The sequence below is a fragment of the Pimephales promelas genome, chromosome 12, assembly GCF_988280905.1.
Source record: "Pimephales promelas chromosome 12, fPimPro1.hap1.1, whole genome shotgun sequence".
Lineage (NCBI taxonomy): Eukaryota > Metazoa > Chordata > Actinopteri > Cypriniformes > Leuciscidae > Pimephales > Pimephales promelas.
In genome coordinates, this window is record NC_142780.1 from 31,175,360 (window position 1) to 31,199,116 (window position 23,757).

A 23,757-nucleotide genomic window follows, 5' to 3' on the forward strand; every position below is an offset into this window, starting at 1 on the left:
CTGAAAGTCACTAAACAAAATGATTTAAATTATTAAAAAAAAAACATTTGAGAAGCTGTCACTCTTAGAAGAAAAGGTTCCTTAAAAGGTTCTATCAGTGCTACGTATTTGGAACCCATACGTTTGGAATTTTTTATTCTAATTTTTTTTTTCTTTTCTGATTTCTTTTGATTATTTTAATTTCTTCTATGTAAAGCACTTTGAATTACCATTGTGTATGAAATGTGCTATAGAAATAAACTCGCCTAAAAGGTTCTATACAGGAACCCTTTTTAAGGGTTCAATAATAAGGAAAAAGGTTCTATATGGAACCTTTTGGGTTCATTCATTATCAATTGTTTTGTCCTTTCCGGATCAAATATTTCATATTATTGATCAAGACCCTAAAATGTATTTATGAATGCGTGTGAATGATCACAAAATTCAAGATATGAGGGTTAGAAAATGTATATTTATATCATTTTATGTAGTTAACCAATATCACACAAAGAGTGTCATTTCAGTTTTTCTATTCCAAAAAAATGATTAAAATGTGATATTAAGTTACTACAACTGTTTAATAAACAATAATTTAATTACAACTACAAAATTTTGCAGAATAGTGTAATATATGAATGAATAATAGCCTTTAAAGAACCTTAGTGTCAAAAGGGTTCTTTCTTGTCATTATAGAACCTTTTTAGCATAAAAGGTTCTTTGGAGTTGAGTAAAGAACCCTATACTTCATATATAGAACCCTTTTTTCTAAGAGTGTATAGTTGTTTAGACATGATTTATTAAATTAACTCAAACAAGTTAGTTTAAATTAATGGAATGAACTTAAAATTTTCAAGTTCAATTTAACTAAACCAACACTAAATTATGATTGAATATGACTAAATATATATATATATATATATATATATATATATATATACATACATATATACATATACATATATATATATATATATATATATATATATATATATATATACACACACACATATATATATATATATATATATATATATATATATATATATATATATTAACAATACTCATATGTATTTGTTTTCAAACTTAAATGTTTTGAAGCAATTGGTCTCCTCAATCAGTTTGAGTTGAGTTAACTCCAGCATTACAATAGAGGTCTCTGGGCCTTAGAGCAAGAGCTGAATACACACCGGATGTTTCCTCCCTTATTAGAGCTTTTTATGCGTGTCCTTGATGAATCAAAGCCCTGGCGAATTATGGCTCAGTCATGCAGATTAGTTCTGATAACAGCAGACCTGTCAGGATGACTGTTTGAGTTTCATCCACTTGACAGGCAGTTTCGATGGAAACATTGCTAGGGGAGCATTTGGTTGCGAGACAGCACTTCCCTGATCCCCTCGGGGAAGAACAGATCCCTGCAGTCTTCCATTAGGTTTACACAACACCAAATAGTCACGGATGAGTTCAAGCACAGGAATGAGGGACGACAAGAGTGGATTTGTCAACCGTTTCATCCAATGCAATCTTGTTTACTTCCCGCAAAAGAGTTGCGAATTATGATAGGCCAGCTTGATTGGTAAGCTGATCATTCTAGAGGGCGATGATCAGATTGATGTACTGTAAGCTTTGTGCATGTGGCCGTACAGGAGAAAGGAGATGCTGGGCACTTGTGTCACACTTACCTTTATTGCTAGCTGCTCCCCCCTGGGCAAGAAACCTTTAGAGATGGTCAGTGGTGCATAAGCAAATTTAGGTTATTAAGGGTTTAACCTATACTGTATAGTTAAGCAAGTAGATGTGTGTGTGTAAAAAATCTGACTTATCTATTCCCATATAATCTTATTGTTAATAATAAACCCCTGAGTATGTGTGCTTACTTCTTTAACTATGCTGCAAAAAGCAAAAGCACTGATGCCCTGTAAACAAATATTGTTAGGATTTGCATGCTGCATCTCTTATAGAGGAAACAAGGAAGCAAAGCTGAAAACACTGATACAATCACTTCTGTCAACCTTTCCCTGACTGCAAGCCCACACAGCTCCTGGTAGCTTGCAAATAATATTGCGTTTACTTAACAAAAACTAGACCTGAAAACATATTTTGTTACTTTAAAAACAAAAGTGATCCGAAGCTATAAATGTTCACTAACAACTCAAAATGACAGAGAAAATGATCTTATATAATAAAATAGCAGTTTAAAAAAAAAAAAAAAATACAAAGTAATAACTATTTATCAACAGGTAATGCCGAGTTCACACCGTTTGATATGTTTGATATAATTGTAAATATATCTATTAAAATACTGATATTGTGGCCTATAACTCCTCCTCGAACTACCGCTGGCCTGTATCTTGCTCTCTCATTGGCTGTCGGTAATCGCCGATGTAGTTTGTTCAGTCAGAAAACGTTTTACACAGCAGGATTTTGAATCGCCGACAGGTCCAGATATTTAACATAGCAAATATCTTACAAGCGTCTGCAACTCTTTGGCGATTCGCTCAGATCGCGTCTTTAATCATTCACACCACGTGATTGTCACTTGGTTAATGAGCACCGATTTGTCTATGATTTCGGACATTTGTCGGCGATCTCCCAAAACCTGTCGGCGAGCAAAAATCGGGCCTAAAATCGTTCACTGTGAACTCGGCATATCGCTAACTAAAACAAAACAGAAATTTAAAAATTCAATCCAAAATAAAAACATAATAATAATATAATAAATACTAATTTATTTAGTTTTAACAGGCGATTATTTTTTTTATTTTTTTTTTTTAGGCCATTTTCTAATAAAATACAAAAAACAAAAACAAATTTATGAATAATTGAAACCAAATTCAAAAAAAAAAAAAAAACCCCAGAAAATAATTCAAAATACAAAATGGTGAAACAAACTAATACTAGTTCTTGAATTTAAATAAATAAATAAAAACACTAAAATAAAATTTGCCATTTTCTAATTATACAAAAAAAACTAAAATAAAACCAATAGAACCAATAGAATAAATATTTATGAATAGTTTTTTTTAAATGCAATTCAAAATAAAAACTAGAGAAACTAAATCTAGTACTGAAACTTAAACACTAGTAATTAAATGGATATTAAACTAAAATTGTCTTTTGCAATGATATAAACAAAATAAAAACAATTTAGGTAGAATTATATCTAAAAGAAACTGAAATTGAAAATAATATAAAGGTATTGTTTTAAAAAAAAAATTTAATAGCCCTGCTCCATATGATTAAAAATAAAATGTTGGTTCCGACCCAACCTCCTCCCATCTCCCCACCTTTGGACTGAGCACACATTCCTCAATCTGACGAGAGCTCGGTCTTCACAGCACATGGCTTGAGATGTCGGCCAAATCAGCAACAGTGAAAAGAGCTGCCTGCCATCGTCTATACATCAGTGGAAATATATTGTACACTTCCACTGCTGTGCACAGCCCTGTCTGAAGAGGTTAACTGGAGTCACACTGATTGTGTGTCAGTCATTATTACACAAAGATGCACACCACGTTTCCTCTCGGTCCCTAAATGACAGAAGGATTTTCAAAATAGTGATTAAAAATGCTGCTTTTGCTCCAGGAATGTTTCTCCGCTATCATGTATCTTGCTTATATAACTGACAACATTCACTGCCGAAATAACTTGTTCCATCGCCTTAATATGAATAAAATATTGATATAAATCAAAATTGACCCCATTTACAGTATTAATAAATATCCCAGGTCTTATTGAAAATGATTCATCAAACTTTCATGAAAATATAAATGTGTTTCTCCAACTGAAATGACTTTCAGCTAACATTAAGGATGGGAAAAAATTATATTAAATCAGAATTTTGAATATAGACTGAAGGAAATATGAATGATGCTTGCCGCAGAAGTTGCAATGCAGTTGCTAGGTTGTACTGGATGGTTGCTTGGCCCAAGACTCAAATGTAATTTTAGCCTCTAGATATGGTTTAGGGTTCGTCGAATCCCCAACCATGAGGGTAGGCAATAGTCATGGTGATGCTTGGCTAGGTTTCACTCAGAACTACGCCACATCACAGAAGCTAAATTTGTTGTGAATGCCATTCAATCAAGTTGTCTTTAAAGGTTTGGTCTAACATGCAAAGAGCAAACATAAAAGTACATTACCGCTGAACAGTTTGGGGTCAGAACAATTTTTAAAAAGAAATTAAAAGTTTTATTCAGCAAGGATGCATTAAATTGATCAAGAGTGACAGTAACGCCATTTAGTTACAATAGATTTCGGTTTCAAATAAATGCTGCTCTTTTCAACTTTATATTCACCAAAAAAAGTCCTGATGAATCAAGGTTTTCACAAAAATATTAACGCAGAACAACTATATTCAACATCAATAATGAGAAATTTTTGAGCTCCAAATCAGCATATTAGAATGATTTCTGATTAATGATGCTGAAAAATCAGCTTTGAACACAGGAATATATTACATTTTAAAGTATATTCACATAGAAAATTTTGATTTTCATACAAATAATTGAAGCCTTGGTGCGCATAAGACTTCTTTTCAAAGCAACAACAACAAAAATCTTACCATGCCCAAACTTTTGAACAGAAGTCTATAGGCTAATATATTATAAAATAATATTATATACAGTATAATATAATATTATATCATATGATTAAAAAGCCTCAATTGCAAACTAAACAAAACAACATCCAATCTTTCGCCAACAAATATTTGTATCGGCCTTCAAAATCCTTTATCGGTCAGGCTCTAATAATATATAATATTATATCATATGATTAAAAAGCCTCAGTTGCAAACTAAACAAAACAACATCCGATCTTTCGTCTACTCAACAATGACAAAGAGATAAATCCATGTTCAATACAGCTGGTAGATCATTAAATCTATCATTATGTATCATTAAATCTCATTCGATCCAAGTTTCATTGCACATTGTATGCTGAAACCACATGACTAGCCCATCCAGCTGTGAAAGCTCCTGATCACAGTGCTGAAAAAAAAAAAACTCAAAAAAGCAGTGTGCTTTCAATCAACCCACAATAAAGACTACATTTCAACCTTCAAGTGTTCCTCATCCAAGGCTACGACTACGAGTACTGCGTGTAGAGACAGTAAACGCAGCTGCTTTCAACCAAGGCCACAGCGATGTTATGCAAACACACCTGTCGGACCCGCTGGAGGATTTACAGCAAACAACACACCTGACTGCTGGCGTACGGGTTCACCTGAGATAAACCAGCGATGGAAACATGCTAATGAACCACGGTGACCAAGTGAACCTCTTCTCTGAGGTAAAGTACGATAAAGTAGGTAGAACTTGAACTTGTCTAGTTTCTCCCACATAAAGCCTGGAAAAATGCAGGTCCTGTCGTTTCTCCTCTGGTAACCTCATACGCGTTCTCCATGACTGGTTTATGTTTCTCTGACAGACACTGCTGACACAACACAAGCTGCTCTTGACAGCTGCTTCAAATCTTAAACTTAAAGACATAAAAACCATACCCAAATCAGTAATCTATTACCCAGCCAACCAATTAAACCCTAAGAAAGCTAGGGGAAACAATTCCACAAAATACTGAATCGTCCTTGGTGCATACCTTAAGCATTCTCTTCCTCTTGAACATTTCTTCTGCGGATGATACCTTGACGCAGTCAACAAGGTCAAGTACTAGCCACACTTCAGCCGTCATCACCTCCCTAGGTCATTGCTTCACCAATTCAGGTGCCAGTGTCCATTCTGGTCTCTAATCCTGCCGTCGGACCCTCTAGACTAGAGAGACGTGTGGATAGGTAGGCTTTCCTTGGTGATTCTCGGAGGCGTAAAAGCACTCTTTCTTCACATACTCGTCTATCTTGCCTTTCTTATCGTCTCGGACACACAAAACGCTCACATTCAGAGGCACCTGTTGAATATTTGATGTGGTGATCTGAACGCTGGGTTAACGCCAGGCCTCTGTGACTCCTCAGCTGTTCGCAGGAAGAGGAGGGCTGCTCGTATGACAGAGCATTTGTGCCGATCTCTCCACTGGTTTTTGGACATGTTAGGGATGTTCAGGCACCATTTCTAGGTGCGTCCTCCTGACAGTTTAATTAACAGTTTAAGTGACACAACTGACGGTTCGGATCACATTCCGGTTTTTGAGTCACGGATCGGATCATTTTTCAGATCAGCAAAAATTAGGAGTTGAGACCATTAAAACGAAGTGTTCTGTACATGGAAAGCAAATTTCAAGTACTTTGATGCCACAGCAAAACTATAGCCTATCTAATAAAAATTAAAGGCAAGTGAACAGTCAGTAATAAAATAAGAACAAATACACAAATTACAAGTATTCAGGTTAGGGATGCTCTGATCAGGAATGGATTTTTAAAACCGATACAAACTACTTGTCACTATTTCTTGTCATCATGATTGGCCGATCCTGATCCTGATAATTCAAGCTTTATACAAGTGATGTGTAAGCTATATGTAGACTGTCACTCTTAACCCCGTACACCCTGAAGGTATTTTTAATGATTTCACGTCTAACTGGCATATTTAAAAGTAATGGCTTGCAACTCTACAAAAAAACCAAAGTAGCATTCACCAAGTACATTTGACACCAAATTAATTTGATAGAAAACCTTTCAAATTTTGAAGAAAAATAGATTTTTATCACGTTTGGAGGTTTTTATGTAACGTAACTGCTGAGAAAAGCGCAAAAAAGTGATGCAATTTATTAATCTATTTTGTTATTATTCATGCTTGCTTCACAGTATATATGACAAGTCATAAACAGCTTTTTAGAGTTTTACGTCAAAATCAGTTTGTGAGATAGGCCAAATTTATTGACGCAAATTGAACAAAAAAATCAGAATTAACTGGATTTTTATATATATATATATATATATATATATTGCTCCAGAATGGGTTCAATTGGTTGGAGAAGGGATGACATCAGCCGAAAAAACACAATAAGATCAGAAACATGTATAAAGAAGTTAAACAGGGTCAGTTTTGATTTCATGGTTCAACTTTTAAATTAGATGACTATATCTGTATCTTTCCATCTGATATAAATGGCTTGCCTTTCTATAGGCCAGAAAAGAAAGAAAAAAAGTAAATCTGAACGTGGCTATTTACACATCCCAATACAAATACTGGCATCCTGATCACTTACAGTCCACTCTGGACATCCAGCAATCAATGACCGGTGATGTTGATGCTATGCACAGTATACCTGTGTTTTGACAGTTTTCTAAAAGATATGGACAGACAACTCACAAACAAGGGCTTTTTCAACTGAGTTAGAGGTAAGACACAGAAGGAAAGGCACACAGATCACGTAACATGCACACACAAACACAATATCACAAGACATAATGAGTCTCATTCACCAATCATGTATACACATGCATTTCTGAGTACAACCTGTTTTTAAGCAGTTTTTATGTGAAAATGATAGGCTATTAAATAAGTTTATTTGAAATTCATAAAAAAAAAAAAAAATTAAAAAATCAAGAATGTTTGTTACTTAGGCTATGTTTACACGGAAACGATTCTGAAGAGAAAAAGCAAAAGTGGCGTTGTGTTATCACTTTTTATTCTGCGTTTAGACGAGCGTTTTGGGTGGGAAATCCGCGTGCATACGGTGACGCGAAAGTGTGTGAAATTCAATGTAGTGTGCACTCCAGGCGGCTAGGTGGCAATGTGGAGCACTACCACACAACAACACCAAGTCCAAGGTTGCCTGCGTACAACCTTCACTGTCAAGCAGACTTTTGCGTTTTTACCCTTTACACGGGAACGCGACGGTGGAGCGTTTTTAAGATTTCCACTCTGGAGGGTGGTTTCACTTTTTAGCGTTTTTAAGCCGTCACCGTGTAAACGAAAGGCACATCCAATAAAATATTTTTACGTTTTCACCCGCGAGCGTTCTCGTGTAAACAGGGCCTTAAATGAGTCCATGAAATGTCTCTGAAATTTCAAATTTAGAATACGACTACTATATCTTTAACTAGTTGCATCTCAAATAGTTTTGAAATTTGATACACTAAAAATATGAAATCATATGCAGAGATTGACATTTATACAGTACACTCTAAAAAGGTTGGCTTGTTTTAACCAAACTTTGCATCAAATATGGACAAACCCAAACATAGGGTTAAAAATGTAATTTAAAAAATTTAACCCAATGGCTGGGTTTGTCCATATTTGACCCAAAGTTGGGTTAAAACAACCCAGCATTTTTTAGAGTGAGGTTTACGAAAGCCCTATTTTGAACATGGGTGTGTATTATGCCAATCACTTCCTGTAGACACGCCCTTCCTGATTAAGAATATTCTGGAATTATCAACAGTAACTTAAGCAATTATGAGTGAATGAGACTCAATAAAAAACAAAAATGACATGCACAGTAAGAGCATAGGCAGGGATGGGTTCAAGCCCTGTTATTCATCAAAAGCATCTTAATCATCTTAATACAGCATTTTACCATTTTACTATTCCTCTTTCTCACTGTAAACAGAGTCAGAGTTGATCCCATCCTGTGTGTGAAGTGCGTTTGGATGCGGAGCGGCACTTACCGGACATGTCCGCCAGGCTCATCGCTCTCACAAACATGGCGCATTTCCGAACCCACTGGGGTCCTGACACTTGACACAGAAAAGGAGAATAAAGGCCATTTAATGTCAGCCATTAGTCTGCACTCTAAACTAAAACACACAATGACCTGCCATTGTCCAAACACTGTGGATTTTGAAAAAGCATGAATGAGTCAGCATTATAACAAGATCAGCAAAACACAGTGAGAAAGGCTTATATGAGAGAAAGTTACACTGCATCTGCATGCTGAAATTAGCAAATGTGCAACTAGTGCACAACAAGGAATAATTCTCCAGTTGCCCCTGTATAGTTTTATTGTATTGTATTTAAACACCACAACTACTTTATTATCCTGACATTTATATGTTTGTCTGGTCGGCGAGAGAAATAAAAGTTGTGCACGAAAGATTTTAAGAGCATGTCTTTAAGTGAATGAATTAAATAAACTGTAAAGACATGAAAGGCCGTGTGCTTTTGAAGGTCAGCCTCATGTAGAGCTGAACTACTGCAGACAGCAGTAAACAAACGCAAAGAATCCATGAGACCTCCAGGCAGGAATTCTCTGGTATGGGGAGTATTCTGCAACCATGGCAACGAGTGATGTAGGAATGGAGTGTGTTTTTGTAGGGAGCATTTTTTGGCCTGTGTGAGAGTTATGCTAAGTGCAGCCAGTTAAAGACTTTAAAGCCAAAAAACAACTTTAACTCAAGTGCACGAACATGAATGCTTGGCTAAGGCGTTGCAAGCACGCCGTCCCGATATACATAATGAACATACATTATTGAGTTACTCTGGTGGTAATAAACCTCAGTATATAAGTTTATTTAACTAATATCTTCAAACTGGTGCTGTGGCAGTACATTAGTGGACCTGAAAGAGCAAACTGAGCAAAGAAGGAATTCATTTATGCTAATTAGTGCTATTTCTTGCAATGTTAATTATAATGCTTGCTCAAAATATAATAATACTATGTATGAACTTTACTTAGTAAATATTCAAGTCTTTTTCCCCAAAAAGCCAAAAATAAAGAAGTTCCAAACTCTATTATTTACGGAGTCTATTTAAGGAGTTTAATCAGAATAATCACTTCAGAAGATTATGCACTATATCAATGGCTTAAGTTAATTCTTTCCCAACCATCGACAGAATTTTCTGTCATTAATAACACAATGCTTCCCTTCCATTGATTGAATTGTACATGAATCCATGTTTTCATACGGTAGAGGGCGCTATTACAGATCTTCTGAAAGAGAGCAGAATCTCAGGATCAAAACACAGGCTAAGAAGAAGCAGAAACAAGCGATAGAAGCACTGCTTATTTATATTGTAGGCTTTGACAAATTTGATTCTCAGCTTTTTGTTCAAAATGTTGCTTTCTTTAATAAAAACACACTTAAAAAGTCATAAAGCTAGAATAAAATGTTTTTTGTTGTCGTTTTGTTTAAAAGCTGAGGATCTGTTATTACGTTTGATATAGCCTATTGCTTTATATACCTCTAAGAGGTTTAATATGCTAGAAGAAACACTCAAACAAAAAAAACAAAAATCTAATAAATAAAAATGTTTTTATTTATTATTAAATTAGTTTGTTTATATAAAATTAAAAACTACACAAACAAAAAGTTAAATAAATAACCAAACAAACTTTTTGGTAATCCATCCATATTTTTTTTTTAAATATCCTAACAGAGATTAAGGCCTTGTCCGGTTATATATTTTTGTAACCGCGACTATTTTTACACGGTTAGGCCGTTCATCCACATGGAAACATTTTTGAAAACCCCTGCCAGGGAGAGGATTTTCAGAAACGTTTACAAGTTACAGTGTTGTCGTATAGACCGTAAAACTGAGATTTTTGCCTTGCGACGTCAGAGTGTGCGCCCGTGCTGCGCTGTTAACCGCCTTTCCGAAACCTGTAATAACTTGTTAGGCTTCTGATTGGCCAACGTCGCATTACGGCTAGGGTTATATCGCCGCCTGCTGGTGTGTCATGCTCTTGACAGCACTTGATAGCGTGTTTTTGCGTTTTCATGTGGACGGGATTTTTTTTTTTTAAACGCATTGGGAAAAACTCAGCGTGGACAAGGCCTAACTAAAATTCTGTATATCCAGTAGAATCTTACATCATTCTTAAGATTATTATAAATAAGACGGGTTCCAAATAATAATAGAAACTAAATTAGGAAGAAACTAAATTTAAAGAATCCAAAAATAGGCATTACCTCATACTATTTGCATACAAACAACATACTTTGTGTATCATAGTACCAGTGCATTTTTACCAAGGGGAAGGTTGTGGGTCACCATAGTAAAGCTGCTAGCAATTGTCAGCTGTCATCTTAACGTGGCCGAATTGTGCTGATATAGAGTAGAGCGAGAGAGGCTTATTATAGCGAAGTCGTGCTGTCAAAGTCCGTATCATCATGTGGGCAGCGTCTCTATAGTAACAGCGCGGGCTTTAGCCATAGAGAAAGGCTCAATGTGTGCATGTGTGTAAAGGGTGAAACCACATGGTTGTTAAATAAAGAAACCAGGATGGATGTAGAGAGAGAAATATTCAAATGAACAGTGCGCACAGTATATGTGGTGTCCCTGGTAATAGCCACACGCAGCCCAAGCTATGTCCAGTAAAGCACACGCTGAAGTCTACTTGTAGGTGCGCTGGATAAAATGGGTCACACATACACACACACTATTATTGTCACTTCCTCCCACAGTCTCTCTGTGCTGTCAGAGTAGTTCTGCTGTACACACACAGACACGCGCACGTACACACCATTCTGCCATTTGACCTTACGAGCAGGAGTGTAAATATTTGCTCTGACAGTTACACAAAAATATTAAACACAACTGTTTTCAACATTGATAAATGTTTCTTGAGCCACAAAACAGCATATTAGAATGATTTCTGAAGGAACATGTGACACTGAAGACTGGAGTTATGATGCTGAAAATTCAACTTTGCATCAAAGTAATAAATTACATATTAAATTAATATATGTTTAAAATTGTAATAATATTCCACAATATTATTGCTTTTACTGTATTTTTGATCAAATAACAGCTTTAGAAAGTATACAGCTTTAGAAAGTATAAGAGACTTCTTTCAACACTAAAAAACGTTTTTTTCCTAAAGATGTTCGATTCATTGTTTTAAATGAATCTATTCATAACCATTCAAATCAAATTATTAACGATTAAAATGCAAAGCATCATCATTCACAAAAGTTCACAAGTCAGTGTCTGGCCTATGTCAAACAATGCTATTGTTATATTGATGCATAAACTTAAATATGATTCCTTCCTTCACATTTTTAATGGCTGTTAGGATGAAATGGGGGGGAAATCAACCTGACTGTCCTATTTGAATCATTCTTAAATATGGTAAACAAAATATACGTCATTGATTATTATTGAATTTTCATCAGAGCACTGCCAAGTTGCTGCATTTATACACCCTTCCCTGCGAGCCATATCGATCGTCCTCTACACGCTCTGATTAAGGACATGCCGCAGGTAAACAAAATGGGTTTAGAGAGGTTAATAGCGGTAACGAAACTAACGACTTGAAAACATGACCCTCAGATATTATCAAACTGGAACTGGCCATTATGATCATTGTTTTTCGGTCTCTGCTCGCAGCAGGTGTCCTGGATCTGACCTCAAAACAAGACAATAGGACAGCGGCTATTAAGTCACTCAAGCAGAAGAGGCTATACATGCTATTGTCAATTGTCTTGGAGAGTCAACACCCGAAACCCCACCTCCAAATCTCCAAGCCTAAGCAGCTTTTTCCCAAGACCATTAAAAGACAGATTATAAGTGGAGTTTGTGGATCCCGTTTCAGAAAAAGCCCAAGCGAGCACATTCCAGTAAGATGTAATGGTCTGACAAATACACTTCTCTCACAAAGAAGTACTGTGGTGCTACTAGTACAGTCAGTGATGGTATCAGACGGCATAATACTGAATTATCATATTCATGTTGTATAATAATATTGGTTGCACTTTACTTTAATGTAAGTGCACTTATGTGTACTTACATTGCCTAAAACCATATTCGGACGGGATTAACTTTACAAGGGTAGATGGAGTAATGTACTTTTACCATAGGACGTCTGTAATGGCCAATTCGCACGGGATAAGATATCTCAGAAGTGGAAGAACTCGATTTGTGCATCGCCGTCACCCTCCTGTCGTCATTTGCGCATTACGTTGCTTCCTAATATCACTGGCGCAAACAACCTATAATTATACATATAAAAACGTTATGTCCGGCCAAACTATGTATTAATTAACTTCAGATTGGATTGTGTTGTTAATAGGCACTTACCTAACACTAAAAGATGTTTCGTGCCTCTAACAAGTGCTTTCGATCTCCTTTCTGATCTTAATGGTATGTGGAAAAGACTCAAGTTGACACAGACTTGTCCCAACATCTAGAACGCAACTGAATGCTTTTTCAAGCGTCTCCATACTTGGAAAAAAAAAATGCAGAAAACTGCATTTAAACAGGAAATTACTAAATATTTACAGCGGGTATATTCGCACGGGATTATGGAATATGAAATGACTCCAATACTCCTTTTCTGCTGTATTGATACACCGATAAAAGATGTGCATTCTTGTTCTCTTATTGCAAATTGACACATACCCGCCTCCTCTCACTCACTCGTCACATTAGCTCACAATCCTCTCTGAACAAAATTGTGATATGATATTTTTGCCATATCGCCCACCCCTACATGGAACTTTAAAGGGATACTCCACTTTTTTTGGAAATAGGCTCATTTAACAACTCACCCAGAACCGATTTTCTGATATTTAGAAGAATATCAGTAACCAGACAGTTTCTGGTCTCAATGACTTCCATAGTAGGAAGAAAATACTATTGGTAGTCAATGAGACCAGAAACTGTCTGGTTACTGATATTCTTCTAAATATCAGAAAATCGGCTGAATGGATTCGAAAACGGTAAACTCTGGGGGAGTTGAAAAATGAGCCTATTTCCAAAAAAAAGTGGAGTATCCCTTTAAAGAAGCAACAGAACTGTACTTTTTTCTTATTGGAAAGGCAAGCCAGGTGGATTTGAAAATGGGTGCACAGTCAGCACAAATACTGTACATCTACCAAGGTATAAATGGCATAGCAGTATCTTAACCAGTTACCGTGATAGGGTGTATATCATCATACCACCCAGGCCTAACTGAAAATCAGAGCAGAAGAAGTCCAGACTGACTCTACAAGTGTGCATGTGGGAATTGTGCTCTGAAATGACAGAACGGGCAGGGGGAGGGTGCGTTCTGCTCAATGACTCCTCACCATGAAGATGCCAAACAAAGCTGAAACACAAAACTGACTGACAGAATGTTCAAAAACAGAGGAATCCAAGATAACAGTGTCCACTATAACATAAAGAATCAAAATTGGTCAATTAATTTGGACCGTTTGGATCTCAAGGCCCCCAATTTTTTTTTATTTAAAAGTTCAATCTCCTCAAAATGATCCTTGTAAAGCATTTTACATTGCATTTTTGAAGTTTAATAAAATGGTTTAGATAAAAATACCCAATAAAAATATATCTAATGGTTTAGATATCACTTTTCAATTGTTTACCAATAGCAACAGTTTTAGTTCAACTTTGCAGTTGAGCGAATAAACAATTTCAACTGAATCATTAAAACGAACTATTTGTTTGTGAATCACTGTATCATACATCCCGGAGAACCTTACATCCAAGTCTCAGAGATATTAAAAGGAACTTAAACACTAAACTGACTGACAGTACATGCAAAAACAGAGAAATTCGAGATAACAGCAGAACACAATTGATAATAGCATGATAAGTAGACAGATGCATTTTAGTGAATCAATATTTTTCGAGAGTTTCAGATCTTAAAAACATGATTCAAAAGAGAAGCCAGAGAGATTTGTTTTTTCAGAAGTACCTGCATTTTACATTGCATTTTTGTAGTTAAATACTAGGGCTGTCAAACGATTAATCGCACCCAAAATTAATTTTTGTACAATTTAATTATTAATTATATATATATATATATATATATATATATATATACACTCACCGGCCACTTTATTAGGTACACCTGTCCAACTGCTCGTTAACACTTAATTTCTAAGCAGCCAATCACATGGCGGCAACTCAGTGCATTTAGGCATGTAGACATGGTCAAGACAATCTCCTGCAGTTCAAACCGAGCATCAGTATGGGGAAGAAAGGTGATTTGAGTGACTTTGAACGTGGCATGATTGTTGGTGCCAGAAGGGCTGGTCTGAGTATTTCAGAAACTGCTAATCTACTGGGATTTTCACGCACAACCATCTCTAGGGTTTACAGAGAATGGTCCGAAAAAGAAAAAACATCCAGTGAGCGGCAGTTCTGTGGGCGGAAATGCCTTGTTGATGCCAGAGGTCAGAGGAGAATGGCCAGACTGGTTCGAGCTGATAGAAGGGCAACAGTGACTCAAATAACCACCCGTTACAACCAAGGTGGGCAGAAGAGCATCTCTGAACGCACAGTACGTCAAACTTTGAGGCAGATGGGCTACAGCAGCAGAAGACCACACCGGGTGCCACTCCTTTCAGCTAAGAACAGGAAACTGAGGCTACAATTTGCACAAGCTCATCGAAATTGGACAATAGAAGATTGGAAAAACGTTGCCCGGTCTGATGAGTCTCGATTTCTGCTGCGACATTCGGATGGTAGGGTCAGAATTTGGCGTCTACAACATGAAAGCATGGATCCATCCTGCCTTGTATCAACGGTTCAGGCTGGTGGTGGTGGTGTCATGGTGTGGGGAATATTTTCTTGGCACTCTTTGGGCCCCTTGGTACCAATTGAGCATCGTTACAACACCACAGCCTACCTGAGTATTGTTGCTGACCATGTCCATCCCTTTATAACCACAATGTACCCAACTTCTGATGGCTACTTTCAGCAGGATAATGCGCCATGTCATAAAGCTGGAATCATCTCAGACTGGTTTCTTGAACATGACAATGAGTTCGCTGTACTCAAATGGCCTCCACAGTCACCAGATCTCAATCCAATAGAGCATCTTTGGGATGTGGTGGAATGGGAGATTCGCATCATGGATGTGCAGCCGACAAATCTGCGGCAACTGTGTGATGCCATCATGTCAATATGGACCAAACTCCCTGAGGAATGCTTCCAGCACCTTGTTGAATCTATGCCACGAAGAATTGAGGCAGTTCTGAAGGCAAAAGGGGGTCCAACCCGTTACTAGCATGGGGTACCTAATAAAGTGGCCGGTGAGTGTATATACACACACACACATATGCTTGTATATATTTAAGAAATATTTTCATGTATATACTGTATATAGATTTATATATAATTTATATTATATATATTTTATATATAATATTTTTTTCTTAAATATACATGCATGTGTGTATTTTTATATATACACAAAATAATTATACACAGCGTACCCACATATTATGTAAACAAAAACTTTTATTTTGGATGTGATTAATCGTTTGAAAGCCCTATCAAATACTAAAGTTTATCACAAAGTTTTCGGGTTATATACATTGTCAAACGAGGAGTTTACATGTCACTCACCTCAGCTTTAGTTCTCTTTCTCTCAGTTCAAATAAATGATTAAAAAGAATACTCTGAAAATATCTTCTTTTTTTTCTGAATCACTTCATAACAACCACTGAACCACTGTATCAATCATCCTGGAAAATTATAGATCCAAGCTTCAGATGTGTCAGTGGCTTAAAATGCAAGTTTAAATCATTTGCCATTAGTATAGCAAACATAGCAATTTGCTTCAGCACACAGATTTTTACTTTGGAGATCAAGTGCTCTATCAAGACAGAATTGTTCATGTCCCTAATAAAAAAAAAATGTAAAAAAAAGGATGGAAAAATGTTAGTTTCTTAATTCAATTTTCAAAACAATTTTTAGTACAGACCTCCGATTCATTTTTGGGTCATCAGTTGAGAACCACTTCGTAAGGTTCAGTTCTTGTTGTATTAGGAAACTTCCTCTCCATCCCTCACCTAATGTGGTCCTGTAAATTTCTGTTGTGTTCCACTTTCGCCCCAGGGCCCTTCAACCTCAGAACAAAGCAGCCTTGGCCTTCCCATTCACCCATGGCTTCTAATGGCCCCTGGATCCCCCTACTCCTTCCTCAGCCCCTTCTTAAAGATCCCACCCAACCCCCAGCACTTTAAAGGACCTCATTCATAGATCTACCACCATCCACGTCTGTCCCCGCAAGTTCTGAATGCTCACCCGGGGAAGCAACTGCTCCAAAACCTCCATCTACACTCCCCTCAGACACTAGCATGGGACAGAGCTCATGTGCCTGGGATGACAAGGGACAACTGGGGATAGGGTAAAAGCAAGGTCAAATGAATCATGGACATTCCTGGAGCGGATCTTAGAAACTCTGCTCCCACAGTCCACTGTGGCGTTGTAACCCCCCCTTCTCACGTTCTGTCCTGCTTTCTATGGAGAATCAGGAAGGCCCAGAAGCGCTGCTGGCATACTAAACACTCTCTCTGCATCCCAGCTGGGGCCACGTGAGAGTAGGAGGAAGAAAAGACGACAAAAAAACGAGGAAATGATGGAGAGAGGCTAGGAGAGAAGAAGTCTCTGCAGTTAGACAAAGCGTTTGTCTGTTTGCATGAGCATATTGGAGCGAATAAGTGCCAATGATGGAATAAAACAGTGACAGAGTTAAAGCAGATCGTAATAGGATGAAAGTTGCCTTCAGATTAAAATAGTTGCAATAAATCATTATTTTTGTCTAAAAGTTTGAATTCTCAACTTTACCTCAAATATTTAAAAATCTACCAAAATCTATCATTTAAAAAAAGCGGAGAGACTTAAAATTATATTTTGGCAGTTTTAAAGTATTTAGATCCTTTTTATGCAAAATTAAATAAACAAAACCTTTTTATTATTAATATCATCATTGTTATTATTACTAGTGTAGTATTTTTATTATTACTACTAGTATTACTATATTATTTTGTTAGTCACATCTGTATTTAATTTATAAATTAATACATTTCAAAAGTCTTTCTCTGTCATTTACAGAGACTATTAGTAAAATTAAATAGTAATGGCAAAATAAGTAAATAGTTTATCCAAGATTAATTTACCCATTTACTTATCTTACTACTATCTAACTTATTTTGACACCGATATTAATTTTTATAAACACAAAATGTGCTACTATGCAGAATATTCATCGTGCTCTTTTCCATACATCAAAAGTTGATGATGGTCGCAAAAAAATTTAATTAAAATAAAAAATCTTGAGTCTTGACACTATAAATAAACATCCACTTTCATTGCACGGCAACAAAAAAGCTTATAAGCTTGCTTATTCAACCTAACTTCTCTTTTTGTGTTGCAAAGAAGAAGAAAATACATAATACAGGGTTGGAAGGAACAACATGAGACAATTTTTATTTTGGGGTAAACTATTATTAACTGTGTGAAATGAATGTCAGGGTGTTAAACATCATTCCACTCACAAGTTACCACGTTAGCATCCACAAAGAGAGCTACATGATGTATGCAATGCATGTAGCGGTGGGGATGGGCAAAGCCCATTTGTGTTGGCAAAGTTCCCCTGGGCTCGAGTTCAAAGCAGCTGCTTTTACAAGACCTGCGACTGTTTTAGAGCTTTTACTTCATTCATTCAAAATAAAACACAGATAAATGAAGTGTAGCGAGGAATGCGAAACCGCTCCTGCTGAACGCAGTAGCAAATGCACGGCTATGACGTGATGGGAAACTTGGAGGCTGAAACTTAAGATGGTGTTGAAATGGACTCTAGAGTCCATAAGCTGTGAGAAAAGACCAAAAAAAACTCACGATTTCCTTCATGTGCTAAACATGCAGACCTCAAGGGCATAAATTTTACTCTGAGCAGTATGACGAGAGGTTGAACCACAGCATAAACCCACCGAAGGAAATGCAACATAGCCCCACAGAGAAGTGAGTTTACATGAGCCAAGAGAGAAGAGATAGCCCTATATTTCCATACTGTAGGCTAAACAACAGGACTCGATAATAAGGACTGCCCGATGGCTCGGGGGTCGAGGCCAGCGTGAAAGACGCTAGGGACAGTTGACGGATTTGTCACTTTTGACGCAATTGGGCCAGTGCTGCATTGTCACCATGAAAGTTTATCATTTGCACGCGTCTTGTCAATTTAAACAATCAAGTGATTTTAACCATTCAGATTCAAGCACAAGATCAAAATATTGATTTGAAAAGTTCTTCAGTCAAAATCATGTCATTGTTTTCCAGGAAAAAGGTGGATGGGGGCGGGTGCAATACAGTAAAACTGCACATTTTAGAGTGGCCTTTTGTTGTGGCCAGCCTAAGGCACACCTGTGCAATAATCATACTGTCAGCATCTTGATATGCCATATTATCTCGGCAAAGGAGAAGTGCTTACTAACACAGATTTAGAAATTTGTGTAAATAGAAAAAGTCTTAGGTCTTTGAGTTCAGCTCATGAAAAATGGGGGCAAAACCAAAAGTGTTGCGTTTATAATTTTGTTCACTCTAGCCTAGATTTTTAAATATATTCAAACTGAAAACAGTTCTATGATTATTTCTATTTTTACTCCATGTTTAACCAAATAAATGCGGACTTGGTGAGAATTAGAAACATTTTTCAAAAACAAATATTATGAACCCCTAACTATTATAAAGTAGATCATGTTAACTTGGGACCCATGTTAACTTAGCCTCAATTAATCAGCCTTTTAATATTTAAAAACTAAAACAAAACAGAAAAAACAAATATTTAAGTAACCAAGGAAAACAAACAAGGATGTGGTAACAATGCAGAACTGGCCCGATAATCACAATCTACGAAAATTATCACACCATCCTTCTTGAAGACTAGAATATAAAAGGGTTAAATGAACGAAATCTTCATCCCCAAGAATACTCTTATGAGATTCAGTGAGAGAATTTAAAGATATGTTCAAGAATGAGGCTCACACACAGTCTATGAGAAAATGTGGGCTGACAGGGCAGAATGACTCCAGTGGCTGAACTGAATTCGGTGTCATTTGCCCCGGGGGCATCAGCGCTCATATCTAACTTAAGGCCATTGCACACCGAGCACGAAATATTCGTATGCGTATTTTCGTGTTCGTCAGCTTAAAAATTCGTCACGCATAGAAACCTTGCACACCGAGTCCGTTGCGTATTTCTTAAACCTTTGCGGGAAAAAACGCAAAAATACCAAATGGATTCGTCAAGCAGTGAGGATGATTTTTGCCCTCTCTCTTATTGAAAAGGGAAGAAAGAGAAAATATTGCGTCCATCCAATCCTGAAATTGCGCCGAGAGGAAGGAGAGTTCCTTATCAAGGAGTTGCGAATTTATCCTGAGCGATTCAAAATTATTACCTCAGAATGTCAGTGGGACAGTTCGATGCTTTGCTAGCGATTCTGGAGCCACATATTAAAAACAAGACCACCAATTTCCGTGAACCAATCGATTCTGAACGGAGACTGGCAGTGTGTCTGAAATGGACCAGGTATGGACACACACACGGACATACACACACCCGCGCGCGGCCCGGTGGAAGCGCTGGGCAGACAGAACAGCTAGGCTGTTATTGTGTATATTGTGCCCAAATAATACATTAGTTATCGAATAGGCTGCTCAATCACACCTTATTCGATCCTAAATTTCAATCTGATTGAAAGGGGAGGTTTATTAATTTCATAATCCAATATAAAGAAGAGAACATAAACACTTGATCGAATTGAAAACCGAAACTGAAAGCACGGCGCATATGTGCAATGATTTGAGGACGAGCTCCCCCTGGCCCTGAATTGTCAAAAGACCTCTCAAAATGCTGGCTCTGGATGCGAAAAACGCAGAAAATCGAACCCGATCCGATTAATTTTATGACGGACGAAAGTTTCGGAGGCGGTGTGCAAGCGTGACTGACATAACGTGAGGTCGAATTTTTTTTTTAACGTGCGAAAATTTCGGATGCGAATTTCGGACTCGGTGTGCAATGGCCTTTAAGCCTGGGAAAGAGGTCACTGGCACAGCTGTGTCTGCTCAAGAATAATGAAATAAGTAATACCACAGAAATATTTACCACTTATCTAGTTTAACGTTCTTTCATGACCAAAATAAAATAACTTTTGTCACAATTGTCAAAATTACTGATTTTAAAGGGGATTTTATAGACACTTAGTTCCTACAGTATGTCTTGAGAATTATAACTGATATTATCTGTAAAAAGAATAACAATAAAACAAATACTTTAATTGCAACACTGAAATTGAACATGCCAACAAGAAATCTGACTGACACTTTATTACTGAGAAAGACACAATCTAGATTCTATCCACAAGTTTCCGAGGGGCGCTCCTGTAAAAAATAAAGTGGATGAAACTTCCGGTGACGCGACGGAAGTAGCATTCCAATGGTATTTTGTGTGTTAGTTAGCGAAGATGCTAGCTGTTTTTCGGAGAATTATTTTACTATTTAAAGACGCAAATCTTTATGAGAGATGTCGTTACGGAGCTCAGGGACAAGATGTGCTGTTCGCGGTTGTATGTATAACCGGACTAAACTAGTTCAGTGGCTTAAACGTGATGATTGTTTTGAACATAAGCTGAAAACGAGTGATCCTGCCAGAGCCCGTCTCTGATCCTGCCAACGACTGTAACGTTAGTTTCCATCACCTCCCAAAAGACGACGAATCTTCCTGTGTACATTAGTTTAAATTCTTAATATTCTATAAACTCTATCAGCATGTGTTTGGCTGTTCGCTACTGATGTTACACCTAAACTCAGGATCAAAGCCTGTGTTGACAGAATACCAAATGTGCCAGTTAATGTATTCAAGCAGCACATTCATTTATAATTTTGAATAAACTCCAAAGCACAATGACTAAGTGTGTATTTTTTTACTTGAATTGTTTGTCAGCTCGCACATCTGTCTGTCACCATGCCTTGATGAGTATTGATAATTAATAATGTTATTATAATACTTACTCCCAATCAACGACTGCGGAGGGTAAAGGTAGTGTTATTTCAGCCTTTTTAATTTCGTTGAGGTTGTGTTCCCACATCGTTAGCTAGTTTGGATCGCTATAACTTGAATGACTGTCAACTGTTGAATGAACGAGTGTTAAGCATGTCAAGTCGCGCTTTGTTTACTTCCAACCGGAAGTCGCGCCCACTTTTGACGCAAGGCCTCATGGGGCGTAGGAAACTTGTGGATACTGTCAGAAAATGAGAAAATTAGGTTTTGTGCACTTTTTTAGTTTATTGCATCCATATCTCCACCGAAACTACGAATGGTTTATTTATTTTTTTTCTTTATATTTTGAAATTGACGCCAACTTTGCCAATTACGTTACGTTTAACCCTCTACAAAATATTTTAGGCAAAACCTGTGATTTGGAAATAATTTAGATTTTGAGACAAAAATATTGGCTGCTATTTGGCCATATTTAGATTATTGACATTGGTCAATAATTGTGTCCAATTGGCCAATCATCACTCGTTGTAGTTCCCCATTGGTTAATTTCCACAATCTACTGAAACCCTCTTATTATGCATGGTTTCTGTTTTCTATTATGACTCCAATTTTTTTCATAAAAATTAATACATTTCGTAAGATTTTTGCAAATATTTAGGCAATTTTATGCATGTCTGCTCTCAAGATATCAGTGGTTAAAAAAAAAGATTCACAACATATCTTTGTTATTTAGTCAGTGTTTACCCTTAGAACTGCACTAAGTTTTTGTACAATAACAATACAACTCCAGTACATCTAAAACACCATCACACAAGCACCATCTCAAACACTATGTTCACTTTGTTCCTTAGTCTCTTTTGTTAAGATCTAAAATACTCTTTGAGCTTGAAGCCCAGACACCAACCTAAGACGAGAGCAACTTAAAGCACAGAATCACTGCACAGAATGAAAACAAGAGAAATACAAAGCTACAATGACATCACAGGCTTTCTAGCACAGAGATGAATACGCCACTCAGATGCTCATTTTGATGATGTAGAATAACTGTAGGCCAGCTACAGGGCTCAATAATTCATGGGAATGAAATATTAGTTCTCCATTTAATACACAGATCCTTAAAGGGATAGTTCACCCAAAAATTGTTGTTCCAAACCAGTATGAGTTTCTTTCTTCTGTTGAGCACACGGCTTGTCTGTTGTCACTATCCACGATACATTTTTGTGTGCGATATATAGTGACACGATATGTTGTGTTGTTACACCCCATCATTTACCACCAATACAACAGCAAATTGTGAGTGAATCCCTAAATTAACCTTCATATAAAACCTTTAAAACGTAATCCAAGTGATGCAACTGCAAAACATAGAATGCACTAGAAAGATGTGCAACCTTTTCATAGTAGGAGAAAAGAGCAGTTGGAGGACGTGTCTGAGAGACGCACGACTCGATCGGTAAACAGGAAACGGATGAGATGATGGAAATGAAGATTGGCGGGCATTATTCCCCTTCTCTCAGACCTCTCTCTTTAACATACATGAGATCTTTATGTAATTGCAGCAGCCCAAGTTGCAGTGAAGGATGGAGGCGCAGGTTGCGTAACACAGCTGTCTCTGATGCAAACAGCATGTTCTCTGAGGTTATGAGCACGTGATGCTCTATTCATGTCTCCGTGTGGGGCTCTATTTGCATATTGATAGGCTCCTTTTAATTTACATCCTTCCTTTGTGGTTCCAAATGGGCTTTGCTATTGAAAGATCAAAAAAAAATTCAGATATAACATAACATAACAGTGTTGACAGGTCATCAATGCGATTAAAACAATCGTAAGTCCACTCAAGAAATTAAAATCCGTTCCAAATCTGTATGAGTTTCTTTCTTCTGTTGAACACAAAAGAAGATATTTTGAAGAATGTTGGTGAGTTTACAGTAGCCATTGACTTCCATAGCATTTTTTTTCCTACTATGGAAGTCAATGGCTGCCATCAGCTGTCTGGTTATCCAAAATATCTTCTTTTATATTCTACAGAAAAAGAAACTCATACAAGTTTGGAACCACAAAATTTCCATTTTTGGGTGAACTATTATTGTATAACACCTTTACTCCATTAATATTTTATATTTACTTGTTCTACCTAGTAGGGATGCACGATATATCA

The 23,757-nt window shown here is 36.9% G+C and overlaps 1 protein-coding gene across 6 annotated transcripts in view; it reads right to left on the reverse strand.

Moving 5' to 3' along the window:
* arhgap33 (Rho GTPase activating protein 33) overlaps positions 1-23,757 on the reverse strand; it is a 59,596-nt gene that overhangs the window by 27,511 nt on the left and 8,328 nt on the right. For 3 of the 6 annotated variants that reach the window (XM_039650795.2, XM_039650794.2, XM_039650797.2), the window contains exons 2-3: positions 8,543-8,611; positions 1,659-1,693 (exon numbers count right to left, since the gene is read on the reverse strand). The exons of 1 other annotated variant lie outside the window; for it this stretch is intronic. In XM_039650795.2, the coding sequence (XP_039506729.2) occupies positions 1,659-1,693; positions 8,543-8,611 (104 nt within the window). The remainder of the gene's footprint in view (positions 1-1,658; positions 1,694-8,542; positions 8,612-23,757) is intronic. 2 more of the 6 variants (XM_039650798.2, XM_089117978.1) reach the window with 1 other exon arrangement.